Raw genomic sequence first — 24933 nt, forward strand, 5'->3', positions numbered from 1 at the left:
GATTGTAAATGGATCTTCCGTTCGGATTACAGAGAGACCTTGTTTCTGTTGCGCTTTGCAAGTTTGTTATTGTTTTGTTCACTTTTTCTTCGGTTTGTCTACGCTTCTTCTCCTGTACTCTCTCCGACTCTGTTTCGCTCTCTCCCCTGTCTCTCTGTCCTTCCTTTGCTTCTCTCTCTCTCTCTCCCTCTCTGTCTATCTCTCTCTCTCTCTCTCTCTTCCAACTTCTAACCAGTTTCTTTTCTTTCTAGCTGTTCCTTTCTGGCTGACGAAGGGCTGAAAGCCTCAAAAACGTGAAAAGATTAACCGGAGAGTCACCTGCATGAAAACCAAGGAAACATTTAGCAGTATTCTACCGTTATACTTGACTGTGGCATATGACAATTATAATCGATTATGCCATTCATTATCTAGTCCTGAAAATATATATTGTAAGCGAATCATTCGCTTAGCAAAATGGGAGAGGTGCAGAGGGACATTATACCTGGTCGTATGTAATACTAACCCTTGATGTTATGTTTCATTTTAGCATTTTATTGACTGTATTGGCATCCTTATCAAACCTTTTTTATGCAACTTTTGCTATTTTTTTTCCCTATGTGTTCAGAACTGGAGAAGAAGCTAAGGCATGGTGTCACAACACACGCTGCCCTTCTGCCTCTGAAGCCACACTAGATAACTGTTGTCTCTACCACGTTAATGTCCATTCCTGCCCCAAAGATGAGGTAAGTAAAGCATAATGTTTCTATTCATTACATTGCATGAATCCTATCGAAACTTGGAAGCATCAAGATACGAGCAGGTAGTGATTCAAATGGCGTTTGTACAACCACTTTGGTTTGTTTTCCTGCGTCATATTCCTTTTTTTCCCCGTTATCCACTTCGTTCGCTATATAAGATTCTAATGAAAACGCTACAACAAAAGCTGCTTAAGCAGTCATCATTGGTTTTGATGCTTTGACACGATCTTGAACAGACTAATAGTATACGGATATGGACTGCTTTTCGGGGTAGGGTTGATATTAGTTGCCCGAGGTATCTCAACTCACGCTATGTTCCGAGGAGCTTGCTCCGAGGGTCATAGCGTGGAGCATCCCGAGAGACGACTAATATCAACCATACTAACAATACATAATATATTAAACAATAATATCAACCATACCAAGAACAAACAAATTCCTGTCTGCAAATGTCGGACCGTTTTGCAATGCGACTGCATGATATCACACATGCGCTAATCGCTAGCGACGATCTGCTGTGTTTACGACAAGGCAAGGGTTGTGCGTAGTGGTTGATCAAATTTCGTTTTTACGCTGCGCTGCTTGAGTGGGTACTCGCGCTGTGAAGGCAAGGCAAAGCTCAGCGCATACACACGTCCGCGTACATCCGGGTACTTGTGATAGAGGGCAGTTTGAATGTTATGAAGCTTTGTGCTGCGCGAAGGATTCATCAAGCGAGGTACATTGTATATGATGTTTATTAGTGTACCAATGTTTGGGTTAATTTCAAAATGCTTTATCAGGGGGTTGCCATGGAGTTTTACATGTCCTCTTTGTTTGAAACAGAATAAATGGGAGATCATTGTATGCATGCATTTCCGCATGCATGTGGTGTTCTTTATGGTATGTAAGTAGATTGCTTGAATCCAACTTCGACGAGCAGTAATTATACTCATCTTTTTGCTGAGAATGTCATCTTTCAGAATTTGACTTAAACCTAACAATATCATCTATTGAATGTGTGTTTGTATTGAGATGGGTGTCACAAATGATAGATAATAAAAATATTACAGGCTACCACATTATAAGTAGAGGAAATCCTTGGGCCATCAGTTGATTGTTATCATAGTCAGTGAAGGTGTGACGTCTATACATACTAATCTCCGTTTACATGTACATAGGGATATGATTTAGGCCATCACCAAGAAAGCTTTCTCAGGCCTCCAATCATCAGTTTCCTTGGTTGGATTTTTAAGACTCTCGGGTCGGAAGGCTTTTCCATGACACAACATTGCTGTCTTCCACTTCCATGAAACTACGAAAAAAACAATATTGCAAACCTGGTTACTAGATGAATGAATGCATCGTATAGAGAAGCTCTGCTTCAGATTACATGCATTCAAGCTTGTGGGAGGTTAGGCATTAGGCAAAAAAAAAAAAATGGTAGATGCAAAACGCCATACCAGTCTCATAAGAAATTGACATATTAATATTATATAAAAGTTTTTTTTCCTTCATTGCCTTCACAATGTACAGCTAAACGTATCAGCGATACAATGAATAATACAGAAGGGCTACAGCTTTAGCGTAGCTTGATTTGCTTGCAGCCCTCGTACATAATACATGTCGGAAAATAGCGGGAGGGATGACTTGCGCAGAGAAAGAATAGAAGAAAGGAAAAGGGAAAGGAGAGGTCTGTCTGCTTTCAATAAAGGTTTACACAAAGTTAGATCACCTGAATCACTGATCAGCAAGGCGCATTCTTATACCAAGGTACAGGTGAACAGTTACAGTTCCTGGTCGGCTATATGATTACGTACAATTTCCACGAAGGAATTCCATGTATAGTACATGAAATGGCATTATGAAATCACTGATATCCAGAGAGCAACATTGTTTTTACAGCTTTCTTAAAAGTGTAAGTGGACTGTTCAAAAGGAAGAGAGTTCCAAATATCGTTTCTTTTTATTAGGGCTCCACAGTGAGTTTTTGCTATTAGAAGGCTCGTTAGGGCTACTCAACTTGTTTATTTTGTATGACCTCCTGTAATGCAACAAAGGATCACTATTTTTTTTTTTACTAAAGTGCTGTTTAAACGACCTGATAATAGTGTCCATCACCACTGTAAACTGCATTAGTAAGTTGAATGTTATAAGGAGTGAATAACACGAGTTTGTTTAAGCAAATTACTTTTCATTGAATTAGTTTCTTTCATTTATGACAGCTTTTCTTTTGTACTTCTAGTCGCTTTCACGATGCGTTATGGTTGTGACTGTATTGTGTGTTATCAGTGTTTCCTCTTCGGTCGCCATGCCCCTATATTTCGTCATGGCATGACGTCATACTCATTTACCATAGAAATAAGGGGGTCCGTTATACTATCAGCTTCGTTCATGATTCAATGAAAGGGAGTGTAATCATTTGAGTGGAAGCTTCAAAGTCCAGAGAACTGCATTTAGAGTATAAGACAGAGATGAATAATACATTTCTAGTGATTGAAATAAACCATCTGTTCAAAATGGAACAAATCCTCCGAGAAAAAAAAAAGATCGCTTGCTATTGTTAAGAAGTCTTTCTCGGGCATGTTTGACTCACCTCTCAGTATTCAAACCACATACTACCTCACTCACTTGACTACACGTGTGAGAGGTGCGCAGTGGATGTGTGTTCTCAGCAAATAGTTGATGCAAACATGTGTCACTGCATCATTTTGGCTCGCCAAAGCTAACAACGACTGGGATATTTGGAGAAGAAATTTTAACTTGAGAGTAGTTAAGAAAAACGTTAAAATGTATATGCGAGGTATGTGGAAATGGCGTAAATCAATTTATTTCAGCGACCTCTAAACGGAATGAATCGCAAATATTTTGTATATTCGTTTATTGAGACATATACTTCGCCTGTGTTGTTTTCAGAATACATAGTTCATTCATAATGGTCCATAGGGATGACTTCATCGCAGACTTTGGTGAAAACACGAGAATCAGTGCTTTGATTCTAACCAATGGTACAGAAAAGACAATGCATGGTAGTATACACACACCACGCACAGTACAACCGTACTTGCCTGCTGTATGCACGCTAAAGCAGTAGGAATAAAATGGCGTCACGTTTGCTCAATAATGCCCTGGGAAACAGCGAGCCTCAGACGCTTCATGACGTCACAGAGAAAACTGATCTCCCACCGGCATAACGAGCAAATTGTGGAAATTTATTGAAACACAGGTACAGGCTCTATGTCCAATTTTGGTTATAGCATGCAAACCTCTCTTTATTTGAGCTTGTAAAAGAAGACTACGAAAGAGTCTGTCCCACGTGAATTATTCATCAAAGTAAATCACACGTCCTTGGTCTAACTCTCTAGTAAACATTATCGGTCCATGTGGCTGACACACGGTGCGGACTAGCAGGTCTCCACATGATGTAATAGTAAGCTAGAGAATGGCGCCATTTCGCGTCATCACGAGCGCAATGCCAGCTTTCTCTTCTTATTATTCTTCTTCTTATTCTTCCTTCCTTCCTTCTTTTTTTTTTTTTTGGGGGGGGGGGGGAGATATGAGTGAGAATTCCAAGACTGGTATGATTCAAGTGATCGCCTAGGAACCTGCTAGAATACGTGTTCTGTTCTAGCTCATTCACTCACGTACTGCTCGTTTCCAGTGAGAGAGGCAACCATTAATTCCTTTCTATTTTTTTTCTCGCTGGTATTACCGTTGATGGATGGCCTAATTATAAAAGCTAATTGACGCATGCTGTGGGATAGACGTAGTACATCTTATGTCTCATAAAGCTCATCTTTCACTTTTTTCTCAGTTGATAAGCTCAGGCTATTACTAGGTATAGTGTCGTGACGTCGATATATGGGGTTCGATATTTCATGTATTATGTACTTCTGAAGATCAATTTGTACTTCAAATGCAATAGTTTTTTGCTTCACATTGTTGGGTAATGTCCACTCATTTCAGTGGGATGATGCATAATATTTGAATGATATACTTCTATGTACTTCACCTTAGTGACTTACGAAAATGAAGATAACACGAAACTATAGACAAAAAAAAAATGTAATACTGTTTACACCATATATAAGTGAGTCCAGTCCTTTCTCTTTTTTTTTTGGCTGTTGTTCTTGTTTGTTTGTTTGGTTGGTTGGTTGGTTGGTTGGTTGGTTGGTGTTTTTGTTTTTGTTTTTTTTTTGCAAATCGAGACTTCCCGACAATTTCGTGAGTGGTTAAATTCGCGAGTGTGGTAAACAGTATTGAAAGAAGAATTGTGCCGTATATGCCCCACCCCCCCCCCCCCAAAAAAAAAAAAAATACAAAGGGACATTCCGCAACGATAACTTTAAAAATAGTGAGTCAATCCAAATACAATTTCAGGGTATGAAATTATAACTCACGTCTTGCAGAAAATCCCATCCGATTTGCTTCAGTGGTCAAATAGAAATGAAGACTTTTTTTTTTTTTTTTAGAGCATGTCATGAATCCCTTCCCTCCAAGATCTTTCCATTGTCAGCGTGTCCACACATTAATATGCAGTTCCAAGAGCATGCAAGTGCTAAACTTGGAAGAATCAGACCAGTGACATGCTTTACAACGATTCACATTTCTCTGTGACCACTTAACTAAATTGAATGAGGTTTTCTGCGAAATGTAGCTAAGATGTTATATTTGAAGGCCTGAAATAGCATACAGGCAGTTTAATCATATTGGAATGTATCAATGCGAAAATATTATTGTATTTCTTTTTTGTTTTGTTTTGTTTTGTTGTTTGTTTGTTTGTTTTTTTTGGGGGGGGGACATATTATTGTATGCGTGTAAGTCACAGTCATATCGGGATCAGAGTTGATTTTTTTTTTTTTGCGTGTTTTTAAATTCGCGAATAACAAGACAATACCCTACTCGCGAACAATCACGAAAATAAAAACCTTGCGAAATATTCGGCGTATAAAGAAGCCTTAATAATTCAGTATTATTAGAATGTTTACCTTGCAGATTTCAATTCAGCTTCTAGCTACAATCAAGATATAGCTTCGGTTTTGTTCTAAAAAGGACTAGAGGATGAGGAGGAGTCGAGGAAGAAGAAGAAGAAGAAGAGAAGAAGAAGAAGAAGAAAATCTTGTTATGCTCTGTAGATCAAAGACTGGAGGATTCTTTTAAACATGAATGCTCTGCTTTTCTTTGATTCCATTGGAAACCATGGGGTTGTTCTTGGGTGGGTTTTTTTTTTTTTTCCTGTTTTGAGTGGGTTTTTTCGAGGGGAGGGGGGGGGGCGTTTTGAATGTGTGTTTTTCTCGTATTCATATTCATAGGGGTGGGCTTGGTTCATCTGTAGGATCTGGGGATATTTACCATTTCTTTGAATTTATTACGATCGTTTACACGCATCATTGCCACGCCAAGGTTAAATCATTACCATGTAAGGTTAAAACTTTGACCTCAAGATACAATTATTATGACTGGCTGAGCGAGCCAGGGAAAGGTGCGAAGGTGTGTCGAACCGGAATGCAATGTGAATATTTCAAAGTGTTAATCTTTCGTCTACATTGCTTGGGGCCGAAAATAGAGGACGCTGCTTCCAGCGTAAATGCACTATCTATCATTCATGCTAAATGCTTGAAAAGAAATGTAGACTGCCGCAGTGGACTGTATGAATTACTTCGTCTATTATTTAGGAGTAAAGCACCCTCTCGCGTCTGTTGATGGGCCACTGAGCTGGAATCTTTAGGTCCCCATAGTTCCCGTAAGGAGGTACGAGAAAGGGAGGGTCATGTATACGTAATAGGCACGGTAATTACGGTCCCCAATGCCCAAATGAGCCTTGACCACAAGGACCCTATAGATGGCGTCTTAAAATCTCCATGAGACCAAAGTTGGCGTTCGAACACTATTTCCTGCTTTTTGTTGTTTTTGTAGCAATCAGCTTTGCAAAAATATTCTCACAAGGGAAGATATTAAGAATATCACACCGTTTTACCACTGTCAACAATGCATAATCGACTGCTATATCATTAAATTTATTCGCATGTTCATAGATTGATGTTATCGCCATATTTGTAAAATTAATGAAAATGTAGTATGACAACAATTAAGTACACAAGGATGTGATTGTAAAGAAGGCACGATTTTTCAATCTCGTTGCTTATTCGTTCTATTTCACTCTCTTATGGCAAGATTTCTAGCATTATTCTGGCTATCAAACTCTAATTATGTATTTCATTTGTGAATGAAATTTTCAGGATAGAATGACAAGAAATGGAAATCACGGTAAGCTTTTCACATTCTAATGATTTGTACCCTAATAGTGGCCTCCAGAATTGTATGCTTTGTAGCTCTACTCCACCAGTTTTCTCTCCTTTGCCAATATAGTTTCCTTTCCCCCTATTTACCCTTGTGTGTTTTACACACGAGATACTATGAAGAACATGAATTGGCCTAATTCACTTCGCCAGAAGGCAAGTAATTTTCACACGACGACCTCTAGAGAGGTTCATTGTTTCCTCACGACCTTCTTATCAAAGTTGCATGACAGACGACAATCCCCTTGAAAACTTTGCAGAGACTGAGTGAGTTAGTAACTGACATGTTTTCATTCATATAGTGGGATGCTGCTCAAACGTGGCTCAGGCTGCTGAAACCATCATCAGTGCTGTGGGATATGCCTTACTTTTATTAAGGAAACAGGCATTACCATTTAATACCTCTGCGGTGTCATCGCCAACTCGAAATATTTATGCTTCGGCACGAAGACATTCTCTATTGCTCCTCCGCAGTCCAAAGTCCAAAGTAAATCCTTGTCTTTTTTTTTTTCAACCATACGTGCGGGAGTTACCTTGGATAAAATACATCGTCAGTCCCGAAGGGTTTATCTGTAAGCACGTATTTGGTAGACTGGTGAGTAACCAATCATGGTGGATATAGTACCACTATTATGAAGCCGTGATCGGATCCAACTGAGATCCAGGGACCTCTATTGCCGCGCTGTTCTCACAATGTTCATTTATCTTATCGTTGCAATGACGAACGCTTCACAACTATATACGTGGGAGCTGAAAGCACGCTTCTTACGATATGTTGCCAATTGTATATCAGTAATCATTACGTTGATCATATGTATTCGCATTGGAACCACACCAAAGCAAAATGCTGACAAATGGTAACCCGCATAGCGAAATAACTTCACGTTTTTTTGCGACCGTGATGATCAGTACAATAAATTATGTTGTTTGTTAGTTAGTTTGTTTATTTATTTGGCTGTCTGTTTGTTTGTTTGTTTGTTTGTTTGTGTGTTTGTTTGTTTGTTCAGTTGGTTGGTTAGTTGGTTGGTTAGTTGTTGTTTTTTTCATCTGGAATAACTGCCCGACCAAAGTAGACCACTCTCAGATAAACCTATGAAGGCAGGTGAGTCGATGCGAAATCAATCACAGAAATTTAGTGGAAATCCAACATTGCCAAGGCACCACTATCTATCTGGTAAGCGAACAAAGGATACTGAGTTAAGAATACCGTTAGTGAACATGAATGTAGCAGCTGCTGGGGTCGTCGCATTGCTGGGTATCAAATAAACACGTGACCCCTGCTCTCAGGGAATTTTTCCATATACGACAGTCTGTTTTACCCGAGGTTCATCATGTTCTATTGATCTCCTACTTTTTTCCTATATATATATATATCTTTTCATCATTATCTTTTTTTTTAGTGAGGATGCTATAACGGTGGTTAGGGATCCTATAGAGATAAAGGATATCTTGTACATTTGATGTCTAATATTCTTCAAACCGAACTGTCAATCTAGTGTATTTGTTACAAATGTCAAACCTCCGGTTCTTAATTTCTCTGTAGATTGCCCGACAAATTGATCATGCAGCAGTAGGTACTCTTCAGCATTGTACAATTGGTGATGAAAGAGCGGATTCCATAAAATGCATCATCAATGTAGCGTCAGAAAAAGTGGTAAACAGAGTGGCATATTTTTCATGCCAGTATTCTAGAAATCTCGAGAAAATCTGAGAAAAAAAAAAACACCGACGATGATTGAAGCGGAGATAATGGCAATATATACCCTTTGTCAATATTGGGGGTGGAAAAAAAGGATAACTCGGAAAGGATGATAACATTAACGTAAGTTTGGTACACTTGCTGACATCAATATACTCAGGATTTTACTCAACTATGAAAGCTGCTTTTGTGTGTGTGTCTGTGGCTATGCTGGGTCTTCGTTTACACATTTGCATTCGTATCTCCATAATGGAAAATGGAGAAAACTAACATGAGACATGAATATGAAGAGACATGGCAATGAGATTAAGATACTATTAACACGCTAATAATTTTTTTTAAAACCTCTAACCTTAGAACCTCAATGTAAAACAGAGCAGTTCTTAAAGAAATACCCCAAAGTCAGCTGATTTGAACGTAGACGTACATTTCATTCCTGCATTTGTTTATATTGGGAAGGGGTTTGACGGTGTTGTCGGTGGTTTTATTTTATGATGCATGGTCATTATCATAATCTCCTTCCAATTAAAGTAAAATACAAAGAGACAATGAAGAAGAAGGAGAAGACGACGACGACGAACCAGCATATGGGTTGATGTATTCTGTCAAATGCCAAAAAGTCACCATGGCCATCCATTATTGCAATTCATGAAAAAGCGAGAAGGTTGTCGATCTTTGACTGTTTGAGTGTTTCTGATTCATGTTTTAAAGAAAGAAAAATCATGCTTTCATTTCTTTAATTGATTCTTTTATGTAATGGCTTATACCAGGTTGGGAGAAATTAATATGGATTTTATAATGATGTGTCAATGAAGGAGCTTGTTCGACCCTTTTGGCATTGACACAAAGTCTAAGGCTAGGCTAGGGCGGATAGGGTGGGGCTCAAACCCTTTTGTCGGAAGATGGTTCCAACAGATGAGAATACGTTTGCTGGGTATTCGCATCACGTTTTATGTCAACACTCGGACAGGTTGGTGGGATTACAAACCTGCCCCACGTGTTCAGAACGACCTATATAACACTGAAGATGTATGCTCACACGCAGACAAGAAATGAAGTTATTATAAGGATGTCTATATTGACACTGTAAGCGCCTTCACGCAGTCCCTTTCACCACGTCATATTCTTCTTTAGTTTCAAAATTCTATCCCACGAGGACGCTTAAGATCAAAGACTGAAAACTCTTTTCGTTTCTTTATTTTTTCCGCCGAGATGTCCTCGGTTCCAGAGTCGGCTGATGAAAAACTGACATCGCTGCTGTAATGTGATAAGATGCGAATGATTAACGTGTATTATTTATGTTGCACGTGGCTCATGTTCGGTGCAAGCAAATTGATACGTCAGAGGGAGCCATCGGGTGTGGATGATTCTCTTCAAAGGGCACGTAGCTGCCATTACTGCCCTCACTCTCTTGTATGGTGTGAAAGTACCTGGGAATTTACTGCAGGATTCTAATTTGTCTAAGTAGCAGCGTGCCTCACGCTGGGGGCTCTGCGTAGCTTCATAGAGAGAAGTCTGAGGTATTTTCAGCAAAATACATTTACGGCAACCGACACGTGCTCATCATTGCATCTAGTGTGAATGTGTGTGTGTGAGAGTGTATGAAGAAATGTTATAAATCAATGTTCGTGTGTATGTATGTACATGTATGTATGTATGAACAAATAATATGTAGGCATCTATGTAAGCACATAATATGCACATGTTGGCAAGTATGTCTACTGAATATCATGTGTGTTTGCGTATGTATGTTTACATTGATTGCTTATGAGTTGAGGTTTAAGTATGTGTGTCAAACATAGTTCTGTAGGCCTACTTGATTACTGTATAAACACAGGTGTATACATGATACTAACTGTACTAAACGAAAGCATAAACAGCAAGCAAACAGGGGTGATAGCTAACAACGTTCTTTGTTAAAACTTGCTGTTTTCATCTATAATCGTACTTCCTGCAGGACTTATGACAGAAAAAAAAAACCCTGTTATATCTTCAAAAAAGCCTTTGAAAAGAATAATAAATTCTATAGGTAATCATTAGCAAACACATGTATTATTATCTTTGTAAGCGTGTATATACGCACACGCAGGCGCACGCACATAGATTATTTTGTGTATCTCACTCTCACTCTCTCTCCTTGTTTGTCTGTCTGTCTGTCTGTCTGTCTCTCTCTTCTCTATATCTCTTATATATATATATATATATATATATATATCATATATAAAATGTGATCGTGCATCACAAAAAGAACGAAAAGTCGCACCCCTTGGTTTTACATGAGGACTCAAAAAACCAAGTCAACCAAGTTAGTTTTGAGTTTGTCATATTTTCTGAAAGAGTTATCCTTCTTCTACATTATTCTTTAGTTTGGGTTCGTAACATTGATGGGAAGGTGTGTTTTCACCAGTTTTCGACAACCCTTTTATGGGGGAGAATAGAATGATCGGGTATGTCTTAAAGTCCCCTTTTTATTTCTTGAAATACTTTACACACTCTTCACTTTCAAGTCTAATAACTTTTTAAAAGGTAACTACTGCTTTCAAAATTGGCATTAATCATGGACAGAATGTGCTAATACAACATGGTCAATTTCAGCTTAATCTGATAATCCCTTCATTGTTGTTACTCCGGTGGTTTACATCCTGTGTTTTGTCTCTTTCATTGCACAGCTATTATGGCTTGGTAGAGATTAAGCGCTTGAATAGGCCTTATACTTCAGAGCCTCTTTTCTCAATTCACACTTTTCCAGAATGTCTGCTCTTTAACTCTTTATGTGCCATGGTGTAAACCCCTTGTGTTCCACATTATTCTGAGACAGCAACGTAGCTCTACTTTGAGAAAACATTCTGCTTTTCACATCCATGTAATCTTTTGTTGCCCTCTAGCGAAGTTGTAGAGAAAATGCCGAGCTTTTCTGTGATGTAAATTGTATGACAAATCTATGATTATTTTTCTTTCAAATGACCAGTAAGTGCATTATGGTATAGAGGCATAACTTTTGCACTCAGAATAGTGAGAGAAAGGTCAAATGTGCTCGCAAATCGAGAAAGGAACTCCACGTGATATTCAATCACCACATGAAATGCAAGCTATGCGTGACAGGAATGGGAAAACGAGAAACGCCTTCATCGTTCCGTGATATTTGGCGATTTATTCAACGGTTTGGGCGGGTTTGTGCGTTTGAGCAGAATATGCGAAGTTGAGTCGGGCTTGAGAATATGGCACATAAAGAGTTAAGAACGTTCCCTTAACTGAAAATCCATGTCTTGCGACTTTTTGTTGGTTTTGGGATGCAGGGTCATATATATATATATATATATATATATATACAGTGACAACAGAATTACACCGAGGACGTAGCTCTGTGTTATATGCCCCATACAACTGCCATACTTCAGCTTTCGGGCATCGCCCCTTGATGTCAGATATGCTCTTATACATAATAACATAAGGACAATGCAAAACTAAAATAACTGTAACGAAAAGAAGAAGAAGAAGAAAATACATGTGATACAGTGATACAATTATTAATAACTGACTGTGTGCGCCTCCGGAACAAAAATATAGATAGACTGATATAGATAGATAGATAGATAGATAGATAGATAGATAGATAGATAGATAGATAGATAGATAGATAGATATATAGATAGATAGATAGATAGATAGATAGATAGATAGATGGATAGATAGATAAATAGATAGATAGATAGATAGATAGATAGATAGATAGATAGACACAATAGTTGTATAATGATTGCATAAACATGAATTTAAAGAAGCGTATGGAGGAACACACGGTCCATGATGTCTCAGCTAAGACTGTTCTCATTATTATTATTAATGATCGAACTATATTACTTTTGTTGAATTAATAAAAAGTATGCTCTGCCTGATCTAAGAGCAAATTGATTAGCTCGCCCATACAACCCATCATGTGTAAGCTAGGTATGAGACAAGCTAATATACAAACTTCAGATTTTTTTTCTTTCTTTTTTTTTTTGCATCGACCTGCTGTTTGCAGTGGTATAGTGAGTAACGGTTAGCATTGAACTCTGTACAAAGTGCAGCCAATTACAGTCAGCAGACGGTTCAAAGGTTAGGAGTGATCGGACGCTGATTGATTCATTACTCAAGATTAGTTGGATTACTGCTGGAGTATCATGAGCATTTGACAGACAACCATCCACCTGTTACACAACGTCATATATCAAAATCATTTTCGAACATATCAGTGCACTGGTTGCACAGAAACCACAAGATGATGCCCATGAACGTTAACTTTTACTCACCACTCACTGAGGTCTAGATGTCTATCTTATCAAGCAATGATTCAAACACTGATTTCATTACCGCTTGGAACTTGATGCGACAAGGGAGACGTGACGTTGACTTGACGTACTTGTAATTGTTCAAGCAATGTCGATTGTAGCCTCGCTGTCTATTTCAAAGTGATGGTCTAGCACGAGTAAATGCATGGGGAGATTTCAGCTTCTCAAAAGGCGCGGTTATTCTTTTTTTTTTTCCTGTGGGAAGGAGGTCCGCTTTAGAAACCATTGGATCACATCGTGACCTTTTGCAAAATAATTTATCTGAAGTGTACACAAACTACCGATATTCAATTCAGTCATGCGGCTAGCTCTAGTTCTGAAGATTACATGAGTACATATAGGACAAGTTCAACCACAGCCACGAACCTTTTCTTGCTCACAACCAGAATAGCATTCTCGATGAATAATCAAACTGCACCACCCCACCCGGCCCTATCATTTTGCATGACTCTACTAGTATAAGAAAGCTTACATCATGCACCAAATCATTCCCCATAATACGGCTTTCATTAAGCTACGGACTCACATTATCATAATTACGTTTTGAGGACCTTCTAAAAATATTATGTGACAAAGGTGCTAGGACACAAATCTATCTAGATGTAATGACGCTAACAGCAGAGTCTACATCACAAAGTAGTGAGTCCGTTTCAACGATGTATGACGTGCAATAGTAGATACTATCTGACCAGAAACCCCATTCAATTTGATTATCACGCACGCTATAATCTGTCACATTTTTCATGACATCTGGAAACGTATGCCACTGATCATTTATCAAGAAGACAATAATATTGATGAGAGCGATGACAGCTGTTGAAGAGCCGCGCTTAAAATAGACGAGCTGGGTCCAGCGATGAATACACTTCATTCCCGATACTATGCGAGTGATTCGCAATCCAAATGATTTATAGACTACGTCATATAGACAAGACATAAAATGGTGCAGAAATGGTCGCAGCACAAATTGCTGCGAGAGAATGTTGCCAGCTACGTAGGGGCAATACACTCGTTATTGATCACATTATCCTGTAAATCTCTCGGATATCAGTGTTTGTAATTTAGCTCGATAAGAGTGATTGAGATGGGCTGTGCATGAGCCTCGGATGATTGGACTCATCCGTGTTATATGAGTCGTGTCTTTCCAGAAAAGGCTGGGATTATTTCATGTTTGATGGAGATATGTATACACACCGTCACGTCAGTCAGGTCAGGGAAATGTATACGATACACACTAATCAAGCTTGCACGTAAGAGGTATTTTGTGTAGCCTAGACGTGATAGATGCGACCCACGGGAGAAACCTCCCACTGTTGGATTAGTTTCTTGTCTCTCAAACTCGGACTGGATATATTGCCCCGGATACCTGGTCATTTTCTTCTTCGCATTCTTTATCTCTCCCCCCCCCCCCTCTCTCTCTCTCTCTATCCATCTATCCATCATCTATCTATCTATCTATCTATCTATCTCTTTTACAATATAACATCAACCACGCATACATATGTTTGTCATGTAGTTTCTATTTCTTTGTGAAGCATTGAATCGTGCTAATAAACCTAGATGACTGTTACAATTTCATTATCATCGACGCTGAGGGGGAATAAAATGGCCAATTGTCTAGTTACAATGAGCCTTTCTATGTGCTCTGTTAAAGTCTAGTTACAATGAGCCTTTTATGTGCTCTGTTAAAGTTGATGTTCAAGACTTTATTAAAATTTCTGTAGCAGTATGATATATCGGTAGGCAACAAATACACGCATCACATTTATTTGTTGATTTCAGCTATATGTAGGGAAGACATGAGTATGCAGTACTTTCTATATAAAACTATTAATGATAAGTGAAAGCAGATTATTGGCTGTGGAAGTTGTGTTATTAATGATCTTCATAAACGAATTTATGGTAGGAGGTGTGTCAATGGTGGCAATGAATGTGGTTTAGAATATAGAAATAGTAGTACAGGTGTACTTGTGTTCAGACTTTTTGCCTTTGTCGCTGTAAAGTAAAAATAGAATACTGTGGAAATTTTGTCTAATACTACTGTTTTACACAAAGTTTTTATAGTTCCTTAAGAAATTTTCCATCAGTTGTTCATTGTTGTTCACAGCGGGCAATTCCCACTGTCTACACTCTCCATCATTCTCAAAGTACCCCTGTCTGTTACACTATAAACCCATAATACCTAACATCTGCATGCCTGTGTTCACTTTTAGTCATAATGCCGCATGGTCAATCGCAAAGTCTCATAATTTTAGAGTGGGCTCTAAACAAGTATTAACTTTATTCCTTCATTGCATGTAAAGTAACACAAGTTATAATTGTATTACTCATTACATATTTGAATAGGTATCATTGTCTGTATGTGCTCTTGTTTGTCGAGTCTCACGTGGTCACCCGTCTTTTCTCCAGCCACTGTTGAATGCACACTGAGTAGTGCCAAGTTTTCTATACCGTATTTTTCAGTTTTGATTGTTACCCTGCTTGTCATTTCAAATGACTTCAACATTGACTGACTAAATGGATTCAACTCGTGTGAACTTCATATCATTTGATTTTCTAGAACCCATGATCATGTTCACTGTGGTTCTGTAACACTCTCCGGACCACGTGACCAGTGTTCATCTCCAGTCTCTGTCACGAAAAATGGGTGAAGTTTTAATCTGTACCCATAATATAAAGGCCACAGTGTTACATTTTTTTTTTGAAAGCTAATTACAAACTAGGAAGAATGTTTATAAAAACAGATATTCAATATTTCCTTTGACTTACATGAACTTACGGCACAATGATGTAATTTAGGCGAGTCCTTTTCCACTTATAAATAATGTAAGAATATGTTATCGCTGTTGAAGATGACACAGTCGTATTGGCCGAATTAATGCTTTCATGGGCATTTCCGAACGGTATGCGGCGTATGTTACTACCGTGACACATTAGTCAATCATTGAGAGAAGTGTTTATGCGAGACAAAATGTTTTCCTCAGTTAGTCTAACACTGGTTCGTTCGTTCATAGACAACAGGAAACACATGTTCAAAAAGTTGTACATCTTCACACCACTGCCTAATTGTACGATAGATATCCCTTGTCAGACGGGCTTGGAACATGATCGTGCTCGTGGCTGGAAAGACAGAATTATTAGAGGAATAAGGGTGACCTTTTCTTTTATCCAAGCCATGGAAGTGCAAATATAATCACAGATACAGCAAGAGAAGTGTAATTTGTTTTCTCTGCTCTGGTCACGAATGCTTTCTAAAACGATGCTGCGTTGTTCCACGCTTTGCATTGATTATTTGAATTTGTGTTATGGTCAAATTACCATTGGACAGGGAGGCTTCCGCTCAAACTCCAGTATCTACGTCTTCCCCAGGGTGAAATAACACCCAAACTTTCTTTAGTCGTGTGGCTACGAGGGGATTGGTGCAACAGAATCATAGCTATACCGTTAGTTACAAGTGGTCTTACATCCCTAGCACTATACCCTCAAAATGTTGGAAACAAGTGTAGGCCTAAAGCATCGATTTCTACTCGTGCTTTAACGTTTCTGGGGTGATGAATCGAGTGTTGGCCTAATCACTTTAAAGGGACATGCACTATGACTATCAAGATAGCAGACATATATAAGAAATTCCTTTGGCAGATTACAAAAAAGTGAGCTTTCTTATCAAGGTAAGGAGCTCACGGGGTACGCGAAAGAAAAAAGAAATGTTATCTTTTTTTTTCTTTTCTGCATACTTTCGACGTAGATCGCAGGACGCAAAAATTGCTTAATTATATGCAAGTCTACGCAAACCTACGCTACTCTACGTCTTTCCTACGTAATAGTACCCAAGACTAGCACGCTACTCAGCGCCAATGTGTACTCAATTGCATGGTACCATACACCAGTTCCAAAAAAAAAAAAAAAATGAAAAGAAAATATTCATTTGAGGCTGGATCCATTGATTTACCAAAAATACGTCTTTTTTTTCTCATTCTTGCAATTGTTTGCTTTCGTCATTCTTTTTTTCTTTCTTGTGTTCGAGGCTTATTTCGGCGATGTCGCTACGCCACGCCACGCTACACTATGCAAGCCGGGTGTGAAAGCCTTCCTCTGCTTTGAGAGCCGTATATATGACACGCACGCTGGAGTTTTTTTTTAAGTCTAGGGCAATTACCCCCTGGAAAATTACCCAAGACCCTTCCCCTGACCGTTACCCTATTAATCCTAAACCTGAACCTAATCCTAACCTTATGTAAACCTAACTTTAACCCTAAACCTAACACTAACCCTAATATTTTAACATTTACTCTAACCTTATCACTAACCAGTATCTAGAGGGAGGGGGGGGGGGGGGGGGGGGGATTGCCCTGATTCCATACCAAGTGTGTTTTCTTCTGGACCCCTCGGTAGAACAGCTCCACCATGAAGGTGGAGCTGAGTAGGGCCATCCAGCCGCAGTTTCATGTAATTTTGTGATAATTTCTTTGCATTATTCGATGAGACGTAATGTAAGCCTACATATTTACATTTTGCAAAAATAGAATCAATAACGCAATCAATTCACCCAAAGTTACTGAGATGTTCTGAAGGCAAAGTCGTTCCAAAGGATTTCTATAAGTGATTCGTAAAACCAATCACAAATGAAAGTCATGATGATCAAACTTTGTTGTTCTTTTTCTTCTTTTTCCCCATTAGTCTGGCCAGCAACACTTAAAACTGTGCCACATTCCTCTTTTTTTTCTAAATATGAGAATTGTACCCACTAAAGCAACATTTGCTTTAATGGAAACATAAAGGGTGACTTTTCTCCAGATAAACAAAACATAAAAACTAAATAAAGGAAGAGAAAAAGTTTTTTACTTATTGATGGTTTCTAATGTACTGAGGAGATCTGGAAATTGAGGCCATGACCAAGTTAAGTTACTACAAAACGAGGGTAATGTGGTCATACCCGAGGGAGCCTCTTCAGCATGACCATAGTTGTCCCAGAGGGCCTGCCTTTACAAGTATAACAGGCATTTCTGGAATTCATTTCATGGGAGAAACAGTAAATTATTTAATTTATAATGATTGCAGATCTATACTTCTTCATGACCAACATATTAAAGAAAATATCTCTTTTCCTCCAGTTTTGCTAAATCACATTCAATATCGATTTTGATAAGTTGATTTGTCGCTAATTGTTACTGATCATTATGAATATTACTTGTGCAGGCTCCCTAGTTGTGTTCAGATATGCTGTTACTAGTATTCATCTTTTGCGTCTATATTGTCGGACAGACTAAATTTGCGATAAACTCACCTTTCAAGCCATCAATTCTTGATGTCGTTGCAGGTGTATGCCAGAACTTTGCAAAGGCTTGTTTAATTACCTATATTTGTCGTACCTGCTAGATTGTTGTTGTTGCGTTGTTGTTGCTGTTGTTGTTGTTGCTGCTGCTGCTGCTGATGATGATGATGATGCTTCATTGATTATCTATGTATATCGTGTAATGTATTGCACAGACATGACAGATGTACTTAGCATACGCTGTATTAACAGTTGATAGATATACATGAAAATAGAAAAATGACATAATGATAAAATGATGATAACAATAATAAGATATAGCTTTTGATTTTATATTGTGATTTATAATAAGTGTGGTATCAGGGGTCTACCTTTTGTTATTCTTTTGTGTGTGCGTGTGAAGAACAACATAACAGAGATTTACATGCTCCGATATGTTCCACATGTTCCATGCTTTTATCATGACAACTTGTTGTCCTGTTCATTTGTGTAAATGTATATATATATATATATATATATATATATATATATATATATATGTGTGTGTGTGTGTGTGTGTCTGAGTGTATGCATTTATACATACATATATATATATATATATATATATATATATATATATATATATATATATATGTGTGTGTGTGTGTGTGTGTAGATAGATACGAACAATTTATCAAAGGTATTATGGGACAATCTATTTGTGACTGCTGAGTCCGCACAGTTCTCAATTTTAGCATCACTACGAGCTAATCCTGCTGAATGTAAAGAAACGTAATTCAAAAAGTACGAAGGTGAAATCTATAGTCCCGCTAACAGAGTTGACGTCAGTATTATCAAGAAAAGATTGATGATTAGACCCCTTTTAATAGCGTTCAGTCTGCCATGTCTCGTCAAGTATCCATACAAAATTATGGTTTTCGTGTCCTTCGGTGCTGCGGAGAACAATATGGGCTAATGATATTTAACGGGAATTTCTATTTTCCAACTACATGTTGTTGTCGTTGTCATACTTGTTTACATCATAATTGTCTTTTCCTGGGCACGTCTAATTGCACTCACATAGTTTATAGACGTACTGGTTTACCTTTTAGTAGATTACACTATGTAATAACATATTTCTGTCGTATTTCTTATTTACTTGTTTATTACCTTCTTTCTTTCTTTCTTTTTGCCTTAACAATACGTTTTATACATCAGGGTATGTGCGGTAAAATTTGTTGACTGAAATACTCGAAAATGCAACGATTTGTAAATCTAAACCTTTTGCCCTTGCATATTGTAAACACGTAAACCTATGGGAGTGCATGATATGTTGAAGACTTGAGTGAAATAGAGACAAAGACACAAAGAGGAGCTGCTTGGCATAAGACTGAAGCAAAACTAATTGCTAGAGTAGTTTTTTTTTTTTCGCCTCGAGCGTGGGGTTGCTTTCTACCGATAGCTGGAATACCAGCGCCATTTTAAAGTGTTATCTTGCTACCCACGAAAGAATAACACAAAGAAATGGAATCGCACACGGGTAAGAAAGATGATCTAGAAATCTGATCCGAAGATAGCTAGGTTCGCCACTACCTGTCACAGTGAGCCTCGGGCACCGGGCGTTCCAGAATTGCAGTATTCACACGTCTCCAAATGCCTGCTGAAGGAGGCCTGCTTTATATTTTCTTACACAACAAACACACACACAAACCACACATACTAGTACACGCGATGTTTTATTTCTTTAATATTTACGTTGATCGTGGTTGCCAATATACTCAAAGTAAAATAAGTTCAACTTTGCATAATAACATATATAACAGGTGCCACAGTTGTCTCATAAGCAAAGGTACAAAGTTAAACCTAGTTTTCTTAGAGTGCAGGGAAATCGATATTATCAAAATCCTTCTAAATAGACCTTCGATCCCGTGTCCATAAAAAAATAATACAATAAAGATCAAGTGAAAAAAACATTTTCGACCATCAGCATGAGGACAAAATGACATTAAATTGTTAATCATATATCTTGTTAATGCTATTGACTTGTATCAAAGAGGCAATTTTCTGTAGTCTTTTTGAAGCATTAATCATTCTATAATACAATATTTTCCCTACCGTGAATAGACTAATTCACCAGTGGGTTTCGGTGGCATTCACATTTTACAGTAGTGACTTGGCAGTTGCTCCAACAGAAAACGATAAATCTTTGTGAATTTCGCAATGTAACAATAAGAAACATTAAAATAATATTGCACTTATTCACTAAATATTTCGGAAGGATCTGCAATACAGATATATTGTAGTTAGAAAATTAGAAATCTTTATCGCCATGTCTACAGCAATACCTATGCGAAATGCATTGCTCAACTTAATTTCCAATTTGGTGCCTTGGGCTACGGCCGATGAACACTGCATTCCTCGTGGGCGCTAATGGCGGCCGATCCCATTCTAAACCGATCAGAAACAATAAACGGAATTCTCACTGTTCAGATGCCCATGTCGGATGCGACGAAATATCACCATCGGGAACTTGACATTGTTTACGAATTTGACATATTCTACGAGTAATGCGAGGTATTCCCCTCCTGTCTCCGTTCCTACAACAACATCGGCACACGCCAATTCCAAGTGATCGTACTGAGTACAGGGTGGCCCGTGAGAAGTCGCAGTATACTTGGCAAAACAAACAAGAATTCCGAATGGTGTGTGTTCAGTGTCCACCTTCACGGGGAGCAGCCTCGCCTTCGCTACGACCGTGTCATCCCAGTCCAACTCTCAGACAAGAGGCTGTACAGGTCGAGAGAAATGTCGAATATTTACGTCATATAGAATGTCTTTCTCGCTGCAGCATTTGATATCAAGACAGTATGGGAAAAAGCCCGATGTTGTAAACCGTTACCCGTTGAATATACCTATCAGGAAAAGCCATATTTCACTTTGCGCATGAGCAGAAATATTCAAGCAATTCTTATTCATGGTGCTTGCCAGCACATCTACCTGATAGCACAACCTGACAACAAAAGTGGTATTTGAAAATATCAATGCAAAATGATTGTTAATAAATTTAATGCAAGATAATGAAATAGATGCTTTCCCATGTGTAGCTGGTCTACCCAAGTTTGTTCTTTGCTTGAACATGATTGATGATTCCATAAACTGTTTCGTCAGAAAAGTTTATGCATTATGCAACATTGGAAATTAGTGAGGTGTCCAACGAACTAAAAAGAAAAAAAAGTAAAAAAAAAAAGAAGAAGAGGAAACGTTATTTGTATCCATGTGCACATGTGCTCACTCCGAACTGGCTTATTGTAACAGTAAATCACAAGGCATCGACGTGATTTACCGCGTCCTGCAATAATATGGCCCGAGTAGACCCAATTGAATTAAGTATTTAAAAATACATGTAATTTGTCGGCTTTACAAAGCACGACACTTTCCAAACGGTTAATTCAAACAAAAATTATTCATGGCTAAAAGCATTTGTGCTTAGAAGGAGACATGATTATTTAGGCAGGAAGAAACCACATGAAAGAAAACAATGGATATATCGTAATGGATGGAATTCATAGTTCTAACAATATGAGTAAGTTTGAAAATCACCAGGATAATGATGCTACTGATGTACATGATGCAAAAAAAAAAGAAATAGATAATGAAGGCGATCAATATTTTTGGTAACAAAAGGATCGCATTGTAGATTGGAAATAGCGAGGTGATGACAACAAGAAAGGGAAGGATTGACATCATTGCCTAAATGAGAAAGAGATGAAATACACGCACAAGAGTAGTCAATCAACAGCAAATCTTTAACATCAGAAGTATTGTATTATACAAAGCTTCCTGTTTCCACTTTGATGAAATGTCCTCATGTTAAACAGGAAAAATCAAAACGACCTTACGTTGTTTGTTATATTTATCACATCATAAGAGAAAAACAAGTTAATTGTATCGTATTCTATTGTATATGACCACCTTGCATCACAAAACCAGCAATGCGTCGCCAGGATTTTTCCTTCAGAGCAGACTTCAAGTTTTAAAATGATGTATAATTCAATTCAAATGAACTATAATAACCTACCTAAATATCGGAAAGAATGCACACGATCTGGAAAAGAAACTACTTAGAAAAAAAGAAGCTCTGAAATATAAGGTTCATTTAAGCTCATAATCTTATACCGAGCGGTGCTCAATGCTATGAATGGGGAAAAACAGGATGCAAAAGTTCATAGCAACAACAATGAAGGAATTATCACATTACGCTGAAATTGATCATGCTCTATTAACACATTGAACCCATGATTATGTTATACCGTCTTTCAAAGCAGTAATATCATCCTTTCAAAAGATATGAGAGCTGAAAGTGAAGAGAATTTACAAGGGAACTCTAAGACATTTTAACACACACAGACACACACACACACACACACACACACACACACACACACACACACACACAATGTTCTACAAAAACTGTTAAAAACAGTTTCCCGTTCAAGTTATGATCCCAAACTTTTGAATACTGTAGAAGAAAATTGATCTTTCAGAAAGTGTGAAAAGCTAACACAAAACCAGTGCATAGAAATTTTTTGTTGGTTTTGTGATGCACGGTCAATATTGTATTCATTCAGACAGGTTAATACAACATGTCTAGGGGAGAAAGAAAAAAGCTTGTCTGAATCCCTGAAATACACTATACACAAATGTATCCAAGTTAGAAATAGATAGTACCGTTAAATACATAAATCTACAACACAGTTGTACATTTACAACACAATAAATGAAATTTAGCACTGGACTTTGGAACGCCATTGCACAAAGGGTGAATAGTCAACATGATAATAATGATATTGGAAAGGAGGAATAGTCAGCTAAGTTAAACAATAAAAGATATTGCACAATGTACCAACATGATATTTATGTAGAAAAAAGCCTATTGTCCCTTGAAATACGCGGTTTTGAATTTTTTTTTCACCATGTTTATATACCTACAAACAGAAATGTGTTTTGCACCTTGGTGCTGGTACTGCTGTATTTTCGATATCATCTATAATGTTGACTGCACAAATCAAACCAACCCATGATTATAATGATTATATAAATGACTGAATTGTTGCCTTAAAAAAGAGTAGGTGCCCACATACATACACACACACACACGCACGCACGCACACACACACACATGAATATCCGTCCGGAGTGGAGCTCTTCAGCCCACAAACACACTACATATCTCGTAGATTCACACAAGACTGTTACCCATCACACTAGCCACACCCACAGCCACCAGACACACCTAACAATGGCCCAGTCATGAGATTGTCCATTGTGCATGTGTCACGCTTTCATCTAGTCTTGTATTGTGGTACCGAGAGGTCCTTGTAGTGTTGAGACACTGTGTAGGAGAGTTATGACCGGTCTAGTCTCGGGGGAGGGTCGCGTGCCGAAACGTTTGTATACACAGATGTTGGAGCATGCTGCACTGGCCGACCAGCGACAGAGGTGCTGGTGACAATACCTAGTGCCATGACTTTAACCTATCCCGTCCTGGAGGGAGTCACCACAGAACAGAGTCCCAGTGGTACTGGATGTTTTCTTAATGAAATATATCTCTGAGTAACAGAGTCCTAATCTAATGAGGATATATGTTAACAGTTATATTCTTCTTTTTACATCTAACACAGTGATGACAATTATGTGTATATTATACCATGTTGACTTTACTCTAAGTTTAAGAGGATCCAATGATAAAAACAAAAGAAAGAAGAGAAGCTTTGTTCGACACCAATGGGCATAAAACAAAACCATCTCTTGTGAGAGTTTCTTGTGTCATCCTGCTCTTTGTGTCAGTGAACAATGCATTGGTGTGCATTCCTTGTTGCTATTGTGAGATAAAACACAACAGATTTTACCCACTTAAAAAAATAACCCATAAATAGGAACATAGGTAGAGTTGATTAAAATGCAATAATGCAGGGCAGCTTTATGTGTGTTCAAACTTACAGCATTCATTCATTCATTCATTTTTTATTTCCACATGGTCACTTGTTTCAGCCACAGGCTGCACTTCCACAAGTCCGTGCATCTTGATAAAAACAGTTACATCACGTAATACAAAAACATCATAATACACAAAATCATACTGAAGAAGAGGAAGAAGAAGAAGAAGAAAACACACTTGAGCTTACAGGCTACAAAGCACATTCTATATTCCTAATTCCCACCCCCCCCCCCCCCCCCCCCCCCGCTGACACAAAATCTATACATGCTTGGACTTTTACATGAGAATAAACAAACAAATATACACAAAACACATGACTCCATCACTGAAACAGTCTCGTTAATCAAAAAAACAACAACTATACATATTCAATTCAAATCTATATTATAGTGAAGGACATTTCTTTCAGATTCCTAGGCAGTCGATTCCATTCTTAATTCCTCGAAATGAAAAACTCCGTTTCTTAATATTAGTTCGCGGTTTAAATAACTCAACATAATAATACTCTTTAAAAACAAAATGTTTTGACAAAATGTTTTCAAAATTCTCATTCATTGTATGATACTGCTATAAGCTTACTACCTTATACCACACTGATTATTGATATACATATACGACACCAGGATGTTACTCCTGT

The 24933-nt window shown here is 38.0% G+C and overlaps 1 protein-coding gene across 1 annotated transcript in view; it reads left to right on the forward strand.

The window, feature by feature from the left end:
* Positions 1–24933, forward strand: part of LOC139725261 (atrial natriuretic peptide receptor 1-like) — a 281503-nt gene that overhangs the window by 190119 nt on the left and 66451 nt on the right. Inside the window, exon 4 of the mRNA XM_071636348.1 lies at positions 608–725. Coding sequence (XP_071492449.1) covers positions 608–725 — 118 coding nt within the window. The remainder of the gene's footprint in view (positions 1–607; positions 726–24933) is intronic.

This window comes from Diadema antillarum, unplaced genomic scaffold (assembly GCF_040938485.1).
Source record: "Diadema antillarum isolate AM-2024a unplaced genomic scaffold, OU_Dant_1.0 seq00000030_RagTag, whole genome shotgun sequence".
NCBI lineage: Eukaryota > Metazoa > Echinodermata > Echinoidea > Diadematoida > Diadematidae > Diadema > Diadema antillarum.